This window comes from Wasmannia auropunctata, unplaced genomic scaffold (genome assembly GCF_000956235.1).
Source record: "Wasmannia auropunctata unplaced genomic scaffold, wasmannia.A_1.0 LD334204.1, whole genome shotgun sequence".
Taxonomy (NCBI): domain Eukaryota; kingdom Metazoa; phylum Arthropoda; class Insecta; order Hymenoptera; family Formicidae; genus Wasmannia; species Wasmannia auropunctata.
The window spans coordinates 340926-352950 of NW_012028686.1; the positions used below are offsets into that span (position 1 = coordinate 340926).

Below are 12025 nucleotides of genomic sequence, written 5' to 3' on the forward strand. Positions count from 1 at the left end.
CCTGCAAGGCCGTCAATCATTCTTTCACTTGCATATAGAAAATCGCAAGTATTAATGCGAGGGTAAATTCCGTTTTACATGAGAAATGCTCGCAAATTCTCTTTGAGCTTTATAAATTTTGCGTATTTCAAATCATCTCTCAATTAAATAAAAATTTTTATTTCTAGTTAGGAGACGATTCTTTTTAATTAAAGCAGAATCAGTTTTTAAAAAAGTAAAATTTATTAATATAGAAATGCCGGAGATATCTCATAAGAGAGGTTTAATTTTTTTACAAAAAGAATTTATACTATTATCAATACTTATATATACTATTTTACGATATTATTATACATATATACAACTTTTATTTCATGTCAGAGAGAGAGAGAGAAAGAGAGCGAGAGAGGGGGGGGGGGGAGTTATTCTGCCGATACTTTGTAGAAATATTAGAAAAGAGTATTCTTAAAAATTCGTGTCAAAAATTCTGCTTTGTTGTTTATAAAAGAGTTGCCTCTAAACATATGTATGTATAAAGTTCCTTTGAATCTGCATTTTCCAAGTAGAATTTATGAGTTAATGTTTCAGTTTCCTTGGCAAATTTTGAATCGCTTTCGGAAGGATGATTTTGCGTGATGCACTATCTTGTGCAAGCCTTGCACATTCGCGCCTGGGCAAAACTCGTTTGCAACGTTTGTTAAATCCAATCAGTTATCTCGGCGCCAAGTGTGCGCGCGCGCGCACATGTGTATGTGTGTGTGCATCACGAGCCGCGTCGTCGTCGTCGTCCTCGTCGGCGGCGACGGCAGCGTTGCGATGCACCGTCGAGCTTGTTTTCGCGTTCCACGCGAAATCGCGGAGAAAGCCGGTCACCAACGAGAGGTACGAAACGAAATATTGGATTAGGTAGATAAAGGTGGCACGAACCACAATAAGTCCCTCGGACTGTGCGCACGCGATGTGCAGGGTGGCGCGGAGCGGGGGATCCCCTTTCCTCGCGGCTCTCGGCGGCAGGAGAGCCGAAATGCGATACACGGGGCGAGATAAGGACGAAATTGCGTTACGGCCGGCAACTCGGTCCGCGAGTCGATGCGTTTTATCGTCTTCCGACTGGCGTTGCACTCGAATTTGTCACTTTCCTGCGTATGAAAGCGATGATTGATTAGATCGCTTGTTAGGCCGAATGAGTTCTGTTGAAATGTATTCGTGACCGTGTCTCGAATTCCCGTTGAAAGTGTCCGGCGATAAATATGAAGATTTGATAGAGATCTCTAATACAGAACCACTGCTATAGCTTGCGTTACCGTATTGTCTCGTTCCTGTTATCCATATTTCATACAATATTGTAAAATGAATCGACAATTGTAAATTCTGTTTTGTAATTGTGTGCACTTTTATATATATCCATATGCGTCGTATGCTTTAAATTCTCTAAATCAATCTGCAGTATGAACTTTGGAATTATATATACAATAGTATACCTAATATTTATGTACAGACATGTATATTCATTTTTCACAATATGCACGCAGTATTTGTAAGAAACAAATGAACAATTTCCTGACATGTTTATTTATAATATATATAGAACGATTTTGTACGAAGTAGGAATTATTGCAATTTTCGTTCGTTCGCTATACATATATCGTCAAAGTTAGTGCCCATGAAAACATTTTGCACGCGCAAACATCACAAAGTTCCATGAGGTTGCGTCAATTTTTAACAGCGCGAAATCATGACGCACTTTATCTGAGTCGAGCGTAAAAGCGTTTTTTCCACAAAATCTGACAGGGACGCGCGCATCCCTAAAAAAAGCGAAAAATTTTTCGGCGGCAAGTTCCGCGGTGAAAGCCGATGAAACGCAACAAAAAGAGAGCAATGCTTTCATGACCCGATTGACGCGCGGAGCGATTAAATGCCATCGCGGATTATACGTTTAATTATTCCGATTGGCTTCTCTCTTATCACATCGCGCGTTTATTTCTGTTATACTTGCCGACAACTCTCCGTCAACGTCACGACAAACACCGACGCGCGGCGTCGCGTCATGTCGAATTATCCTCCCACGATATCGCTTGCCGCGTCGTTTACCGACGTGAGGAATCGCGATCTTCACGCGATCCTTTCCACCTTCATACGGAGATTCTCCCAGTTAGGGCGTCGTTCGCGAAATCATGATCGACGTCCCCACTCTCTCTCTCTCTCTCTCTCTCTCGGTCCCACTCTTCTGTACCATCGATCATCGTGATTCCGGGTTAAAAGGAGTGTCTCGTTAAAAAGGCATATACCATCGAACGCGCCGAAGTCGCTATCGGGGAATTTGTCGAGAGGGCTGGTGCGAGTGGCGCATGTCGGGGATTTGATCGACGTTCCCCATCGAGCCCCTGAGGGCCCTTCCTCATGGGGTGGAAGAAGAAGGGTCGCGCCATCGCGTCGGTTTGTCAAAAGTGTATTCCGTTCGCCGGTTTTCCGAGAGTAATTGCGCTCGAATTACATGGCCCGCTTTCCGTTGAAAAAAAAGTATCGTTTATTGCCTGCACCATCATTTCGTAAGATTTATATGAGACTCCATGGAAAAGGGGATACACACACGTGCCAGGATGATTGCGTGCGAAATTATCATCCCTACGAGAAACGTATTTTTCCCTTTCGCTTCCCGACTTCGAGCTCGCGTCTGACTGATCGCTTTTATCCTTAGGCGAGAATCGTTATTTACCGCAAGCGGTATCGAAATTTTTCTTTACATCCACGTTTCGCGAAAATCTGTCTGGCGGCAAGGTATGCGCGGAATTTTGCGCGTATTAAAGACCGGGGTGCGGGACGAATGGTGGTTACACAGCGGTAGCTGCGGGGGTTAGCGTTCTCCGCGGAATTCTAAGCAAAAATGAAAGAGTCGCGTTTAAAGAAGGGCGAGAGCTTTGTGAAAATATTTACCACGCATATTATCGTTTACGTGGTTTTGCGAGTTATTTCACGGTTCGCGTGGTACACTGTTTTGCAATCCTCTTTCAGTTCATTTAATAAGCAGGTCGCCAGTATAATGATCTTACAGGTGACTGTTGAAAATGATAATTTAAATCTGTCTGGCTTTTTCATTCTTTTTGCGAATGAATAATTACGAAAGTGCAGATGGATATTAAGATAAGACAAATGTACATTCTTATTAGATTTAATTGTGGTCATAATTGTACGATTATGAAAAGTGATTTAACTCGGATGGAAAGAAGGGAATCCGCAGATATAGACTTCTATAATTGTGGTAGAATAATGGATTTTCGTTATCTGTAAACGAATTTAAATTTGAAACATTTTTAATCTTAAAATAATGTTTTAGAAAATTGAGGACACACATTTATTTTTACTTCGTTGATCTTTTTTCTTTTAGAAATTATATTAAATATCGAAAGGTTACTATTCGTACACCCGAATATGTAATGTCAGAAAGTGCACAAAATGATGAAATGCTTGAGTAAATGCATGGCAAGTAATTTTTTAGTGGTACGATATCGTCATCACGTTAGCTGTACGAATACCCGTTATATGTTACGTTTCGGCTATCAATACCGCGTCAAACGTGACACGATAACAGGCATGTAATGCTCCGTGAAAGTGGAAAAAAAATGATGATTTCCCTATAGTCAGGCGAAAGAAGTTCTGCAAATTCATCCCTTTCGTAGTGATTTATCATTTGTTCCGCCATCATATTTCATCGATACTGTATGTGTGCGTGTCGTTACATTCCTCCTTTCACGTATATTCTCATATATTGTACGTAGTATTTGTTTTCCAAAAATTGCACTCTTGGCCATTATTTGAAAATATTTGGATTGATGGATGTGATGTCACGTTGCAGCATTTTATGAGGATTTTGAAAGGGGATTGATTAAATTTATTTCGCGAGAAAATTTCGACAATACCTTGTTGACTTACATGTAAAATCGATAATTTTGCCTTTATGCACGCAGATAGGGATTAACTTTCTGGTCCGCAAAAGTAGAAGTTGCACAGAATGGTTGAGCATTTGGTTTAAATTAACGATTTATGCACTTACATTCCGCTTCTCGATCGTAATCTCTCTATTCAGGATCCTAACAATAAGAAATGCTTCCTCAGAGAACCGCCATTTCTGAAAGAGCGGAAATGAATGCTGCGATAAGTTAAAAAGTAAGCAATGCATTATTCAGTTTTATTAAATCCTAGCGGAAGAAAGGAGTTTCGTATAATTCGAGTCTATCTTTAATTGGAAACCTTTCTCTTCATTCCTGATATTAATAACGTGACGTAAAAAGAAATGGGAGAGAGAGAGAGAGAGAAAGAAAAAAGCTTACGAATCGTATCTATGTTACGTACAGCTTTCAATGTAATTCTCGGTATCTGTATATTCACGTTCGCAGAGTTAGCGCGTATCGTGTTACGCATATATGTACATCTCAATTTGAATGGACTCATCGGCGTTTTATTAGGTCGGGTGAATGGGACTGCAAATTTTAATCGGTTAAAAGTTACAAAATAACTACCAACAAAAAATGGTGATTAGATAGAGGAGAATATTTGCTCCCTGGTGGTTAAGATAATTAAAAATCAGTGAAGAAGAAAATAAAAAAGGATGGATCTTAATTTAAAAGTCCACGTTTCTACTTCATTAGATTAAAATTCACTGTTCCCTTTCTTTTTTTTCTCAATTTAAAAATCAGCTTCAAGATGTGATTATTCCTTTGAAAAAATAATTTAATGGGTAGAAGAATTAACAAATATTCCAACCCCAAAAAGCTTGTTGCGGTAGACAAACAGTAACAGTTTGCTTGAGCGAAAACATGCCTCCGCTTGACGTTGTCATATCTGTAATGGAAATCAGTCGCGACCCTTATTGGAAATGCTTTTCAACGGTAGTGCTTAAAACCAACGGACGAATGGTGAAAAAAAAAGACAGAAACACTTGCGTGCAACCGCGGTATTGATCTCACGCAATGGGACACGCGACTTCGTGCGGCGCACAACGCGCGGATTACGTTTCGCTTCCCGGGCATAACGTTTCAGTGACACGTGTTTTTCGCGGTTTGCTTTCGGGGTCTTGGTCGAATTCAGTCTGATGGCGGCGTACGACGAATTTAATTAAAGTAAGTAACGACGACGGGGCTGGTATGTGGTAAATGGAAAGTGGGACCAAAATGTAACGCAGTGACGTACAATCTCGCGTATACCATATTTTGTTTGGAATATGTTTTAGTTGGGGTATGTTTGGAATATGTGTCGTTCATTTATTTTTAAACTTGTAATTACGATATCGGATTCATGACGTAAATCTGTTGAATCTGTTGAACTTGCAATTTTTCCTTCCTTCGAAATATTTTTCTCGTCTTTTCTTAATGCACATAGCATAACTTTCATATACCTTGCATAGTAAAAGAAAATTTGTTTTATAATCAACTCCTTTTTAAAGCTATCTATTTAAGATCTTATTAAACGCTTCTATTTATGTATAAAAAGAATTTGTGTAATGTAAGAATTGTGTTAAACGATATATCAAACATCAAATTTATGGCACAAGTTCGATGTATTGAAAATTTTATCTAATGCTCTAGTCCATTTTAATACAGTTAGGATTGATGTCGGAGTTTATAAATGTTGCAATAATGTCGATATTTGTAATAGTATCGGTTATACTGCTATTTGAAAGGTCATATATCTGCAAGCCATCCTTGATTTGCTATGCATGGCTATGTTGTATTGTATACATTCTTAGATATCGTCCTGCTGAGAAAAGTATTCATCGTCATGACAAAGTATGTATATTTATTATTCATGTATGGCGACTCTAATAGTTTAGTCGATGCGATTCTTTCTTTCTCTCTCTCTCTCCCCCACCCCCTCTCTCTCTCTATCTCTATCTATTTATCTCTCTCATTTTATTCATGTTAGATTAACATGAATAAAATGAGTAAACGCGGATATCTTTCAACAAATTTTACAAACCAACCGTATTATTAAACATTGTTAATTTAATATGTTAAATATAACTTTGATATAAATAAACATATATTTATAAAAAATATTTTATGACAGCCAGTTATGCGCAAATTGAAAAATACTATGAGAAACTTTTACGTGCATGTGTAAAATAACATAATGATATCTCTGATATTTTAATGCACGTATATATTATTTATGCAGAGTGCTTTATATAGTTCAAAAAATTATTCCGTTTATCAACTAATATTTGTATATTTTTTGCAATTATTCATTTTTGAAGAATCCTATTTCTATTAGAGTGAACAGGAAGTTCATTCCGTTTTTTGTTAAGAGATGACATTAGTTATAAAACAAAAAACGGAACAAACTTTCCATTCAACCTTATAATATGATTTTGAATATTATTCAAAAAATGCAAATGAAAAAGGAATCAATTGTTGTTTGGATAATGAATTTTCGAAAAATCTTATAACATTTTTCGTAAGTCTATGCATTTCTTAATCCAAGAATAATTAAATTTTACACTTTAGTTATTTATTTTTATATTTATGCAATTTATTTACTTTATTTATTATATTATCAACTTTTTTCTCTTTTTCTCAGGAACCGTGAGAATAAAATTATGACGATAAAAAAATTACATTCCTTTTTTATAATTATTTTTAAATTCTTTAATTAAAAATTTGTTAAATATTATTTCTTAAAATCGCGTAATTTTTATTATTTTTTCTTTTTTACACAGATTATTGGCATGGAAAATGTGTATTTTTCAAGATTTTAGATTCTAAAATTCTTAGGCGTATTATGTAATAATAATGCACAAAACATACTCAATCAAGATTTTTCTGAAATGTTACATCGTTACCAGCATTATAAATAATGTATAGCAGAAAGTGAAGGAGCGAAGGAAGTGTAGCTAGAACTTTTATGGGTGAGTTAACTTTTAGGAGAATTTGCATTGCAAATGAAGCAAGTTTTGGTATAACGCGTGCTAAAAATTTATAGAATAATTTCAATGACGGTTTGATTAGAAATCCCTAACTGTGGTTTAACACCATCAAGATAGTTGCAGTTCTTTCTCTACTATATTTGATTTAATCATTCGTAAATAATGTGTGTACCTGCTGTTAAAGCGCAAATAAGAAAGAAATATAAATCACCGCTAATTTTAACCTAATCATTTGCGGGTATTTTCGAAGTATAGAAATGGCCGCAATCAGACCAGAATTGATTCTGAATTATTTTCATGATGAAACGTACTCGTATTTCGTATTCACATTTGTGAATAAATTCAACGTAACATACCAAACGGTGGTTCGCACAATACATAAAATATAATAATTCGTCGAGTTACGTTGTGTTATTCTTATGATATTTAATCCAGAACAAATTGCGTACATTTGTGGTCGTTTATCGAATTATGTATCTATAACGATTCTCTATAAATGCGTTTCGCATCGTCACAGGAGAGCTTCAACATTGCAAAATGTATTAAGGCGCGGACGTTATTGAATGGGTTGTTAAATTTTGAGCACAAAGGTGTGTGTTACGCGTTTGATAGAGAATACGTACGTACGTCATTTTACATAAAATCCACTGGACGTACGCGAGATGCACGAGAAATTAATCAATGTGCAATATGTAGTATTTGATTTTTGAAATTACACAGAAATTATGCGCGACGAAGTTTCAGACGTATAATCATACGCTGTGCTCTCGAAAAGGCAGCACTTTCCAACTGTATTATATATTTATTTTCATGTACAATTTTTATATCAAAGGTTAAAGGTCAAGCAATCCTTTCTTATTTAATGATTCCAGCTTTGTAGATGCTCTTTTTTAATTATTTCTTATAAATATCTATCCAAAAATATTGCACTTACTCATGTTAATTTTGACATAAATAAGCAGTGAATAAAGTAATTAAAATGCGTGGAATAAATGTGAGGCAAAGTATAGATAAAACGTAGCCATGGATAATCTTCCGATGGATAAAATCGATATATCGTTCGTTCATACGTAAGCAGTTAGCGCAACGAATATTCCTTCGGGGATGACGTCGATAGACCGGATATATGGACGCAGTCCGCACATTAATAATAGGACGATATTTGCATTACAATCGCACGCACGACCGCAATAGGACCGCTCTTCAAACTCATGCTCATTTAACCAATTTCCGGTTATCAAGAAATCAATATTACAATTTGCTTGTGCGCGAGTAAATTACCCGGTAATATTCCCCATGGCGATCGTGTGTCGAATGAGAAAAAATTTAAATGCAGCACTTTTGATCTGGCAGGAGAAACGCATCGCAATGATCATCTTTTACAACTACTTTTTTTACGATACTTTTTCGTTCTCGTTTTCTCGTCCCCCCCCCCTCTCTCTCTCTCTCTCTCTTTCTCTCTCATTGTACCAACTGAAATCGTTGCAGCGTAAGCTACAGGCTATGCGGCATCGTTTAGACGATATGCACCGACTGTTTCGTTTGTGCCGTGGAATCGACGTTTCTCGTTGCAACTGCCAGATCCATGGCTGCCGTTGGAAAACTCGACATCGCTTATAACCGATTCCGCCTATCGGGATATCAACGTCATAATTTGCACAGGCGAGCGAGAGAGAGAGAGAGAGAGAGAGAGAGAGAGAGAGAGAAGATGCGAGACGCGTCGCGATACTCTGGGTCACTTGAAGTTATAATCCTCGATAGAATTTTGTTCTTGAACGAAAAAGAGTTCGGCGCGCCTTTGCAGTTCGATTGCGAGATGCGTTATACTCTGCGAGAATTTATCATTTGGACTGCGAGAGGAATCGATCACTCCGGTGCACGCCGGAAAAACCGTGGTGGAAGCGGAGGGAAGGTGTAACGTGCACGAAACCATATATCCGCGTGCTGCGAAAGCCAAACATCGTACAGTTGTTCTGAAGAAACAAATAAACTTTTTTTTTTTTTTTTTTTTCGAGAAGATCGATTGCCCCGAAGCATTTTTCCCGAAGATATAAAACAACACGCAGTAACAATCATTCTCATGAATAAAGGATAACGGATATTCCTTAGATATTATTTACTTAAAACTATGTAACGCAAAGATAAAACACATTTCTCTCTCATCATAATTTTCCCTGAAATTTTCTCTAACACGAGATCATTTATTCCGCATCGATTCATCAAAATTTTTCAAGCTGTCCAGATAAAAATTAATAAAAATTGTATATACGTATAGAGAACAGTTCATTCAGAGAAAAACACATATACAGATAATTTATAAACATAAATATCTATAAACGGTTGTATAATAACTTTTGAAAAAAGATTGAACTGTTTTCGAATTAAATAAGCGATACATACCTTGTTAACTATTTATGAACATGAAAAGTAAATGTTTATTTTAATTCACAACTCGCACGCGAGTTTTATCGACAGTTTCAATCAATTTGCGAACAGAATCTCGAAATTATATAGACGTCCAATGGAGTAGTGCCTAATTATGTGGCTTTGCCATGCAGCAGCGTCAGAAGCGTACCGGAACATCCCAGCGAAGTTTTGTAATCAGTTTTGAGACGATCAGCAAATGCAGTTCCGTTATGGGACTGTATATAGTCACTGATTTATCTATTTGATGAAACAACGTCGTTGCACGCAGGTGTTTATTAAAGCGGTTGGCTGTCGCGATAGCGGTTCACGGATCTCGTTCGAAACGCGACTCGGCGCGCGGCGCGGCTCGGCTCGCAGCAGTTCGATTCAACTCAGCTCAGCAGCTCAGTTCGGGCTCGGCTCGGGCACGGCGCACTCGACGTCGACCATTACGTTAATTACGGGCAAATGGATAATGCCAACGAGCGTCGAGTTCTGCAGTCGACACGATGGCGATGTCAACGAGATACTTATTGTCGGTAACGCACCCGCGCGCCGCAACGATCGTTCTCTCTCTCTCTCTCTTTCTCTCTCTGCCTCTCGTGAAAGCGAAGAAATTACCGAGTAACGACGCGAATTTACCGTCGCTAAACTTGTTGCACGCCGTTTGTGAACCATTTTCGCGGGAGGCAGAGAGAAAGAGAAACGTGATGAATATAAAATACGATTATAAAAACTGTCGACACGCGGACATCGGATGCCTGTGCGCTTGAAAAACTTCGTCTCTTGTTAATTTTTGGACGCGAAAGCACCGAGAGAGAGAGAACACGCGGAAAATAGGATTCTTTTCTCAATTACACGTAGCTTTGATAAATTATACTTTTCTAGCCGTAATTAAGTGCAACGATAATATTGCACCAAATCCAATTCGTGATCGAAAAAATATGAAGAAATAATATATTTTATAATACTTGTCCGTTCTAGAACTCGGAAGTAAAAATTTATCTCACTGAACAAATTTTAAATATAATACGATAAAACATAGGATATATAATATGATATAAATATATAATATGTATAATATAAATATATTTCTGTATATAATGAGCTGCTAAGATGTTAGATTTAAATCTATTTTGAGTTGGGTGCTGATAAGTGGTCGACAAAATTGTAGCGATTCGTGATTGCCAACAATTTATACGTGTCAGTCGGCAAGATCTCAGCTAGGTAGCTTCCGGTAAATAGTTCAAGAGCCTAACATCTCGGGTAATGATGGAGAATTAGAAACTCAATTATACGTCCTCGGGGTATGACTTTAAGTGCAATAGCTTCGCAATTTTCCTTTCGGAATAATTCGCTGCATTCTGTGTTTGCTCTGCCAGTCACGGCATTGCCTCGTTATACACTTGCATCACGTCTGGTTTCTTTGCAATTTCAGTACGTATTTATAATAACGTCTCTCTTCGGATCACATATTGTACGTGTTCTCGTTTTTAAAAAGCGTAATTGGAGAAAGTAATATATTATATTGAAATAAACTCGCACTTAATCGCTTTAATTTTCTTTGAAGTTGTTCTTCAATATTTCTATTTACATATATTTCATAATGTGAGAAATACATCTGATATTTCTTGATTTAAAATTAAAAATGTTTTCACAGTAACTTAAAAAAAAATTATTTAAAGAAACAAACATGTATATCGTGATTATATTATCTAAATTGTAATATGATTTAAGTTTAATAAGTAACATTGTTTATTAATCTTTCAAAAATAATTGATAGTACAATTGATATTGTTACATGAATTGTAGCAGTCAAAGGCTAGATAAACGCGATTTGCATATTGTTTCGGTTGAACACGAACAAAACCAAAACTCAATACAGTTGCCAATCGATAAAATGAATACAAGCGATTTCACCATTATATGAGAACAATCCTATAGATAGAAGCTTTAAAATTGCTTTTGGAATTTAACTATGTCGAAAATCGATAAATCAAAACTTATACAAGAAACAATAGACTTATGTGAAAGAAAAAGGGAACTCTTGTGAAGAAGGCAAAATATTAATTATAGAAATTATTTTTCAAAAATATATCACATGTATTTTCATAGATTTATTAAATTTGAATGTGCTATTAATTTTATATACAGTTTTCATTAAAATAACATAATTATTTTTTTGATAAGAAAATATTAAACAATTGTTATTATTTTGTTTAATGAAAAATAATTAGAAGAAATGCAATTTCCTTTCTTGCCGAAAGAACTCGTTATGTGACAGTTACGTAATAGTTTTTGTATTATTTGTTTCGGCAGTTAAAACATAGGACACGTTGTTTAAATATAAGAGGAAATACTCTCGAATATGTGTTTAACAGACGCATAGAACAAGCATGCACGTATATGAACATAACATATGTACGTTTCAACTGTGCAAATTCTGTTTTCAATATACCGGAAATATAAACACAAATAAATAATCATCAGTATACTGATAGACCATGCGATAAATATAATATTAATTATTGGAGTTTATTTTCTTCCTTTGTTACGAAAAAGTAATTAAGCCAAATCAAATTTGATCCTTTCCTAGCCACTTGTTTAATATTTCACCTCATAATATTACATTTCTCTCTCTCTCTCTCTCTCTCTCTCTCTCTCTCTGTCTGTCTGTCTCTGTCTCTTATTTTGCGACAAATATATATAAATATATATATA

The 12025-nt window shown here is 36.3% G+C and overlaps 1 protein-coding gene across 4 annotated transcripts in view; it reads right to left on the minus strand.

Moving 5' to 3' along the window:
- The window catches only part of LOC105459175 (hemicentin-2), a 261045-nt gene that overhangs the window by 215614 nt on the left and 33406 nt on the right, over nucleotides 1–12025 (minus strand). Inside the window, exons 1-2 of one of the 4 annotated variants that reach the window (XM_011704972.1) lie at nucleotides 9299–9862; nucleotides 4031–4105 (exon numbers count right to left, since the gene is read on the minus strand). The exons of 1 other annotated variant lie outside the window; for it this stretch is intronic. In XM_011704972.1, coding sequence (XP_011703274.1) covers nucleotides 4031–4032 — 2 coding nt within the window. In that variant the 5' untranslated portion in view covers nucleotides 4033–4105; nucleotides 9299–9862. Of the gene's footprint in view, nucleotides 1–4030; nucleotides 5855–9298; nucleotides 9863–12025 lie in introns of those variants that run through there. 2 more of the 4 variants (XM_011704976.1, XM_011704971.1) reach the window with 2 other exon arrangements.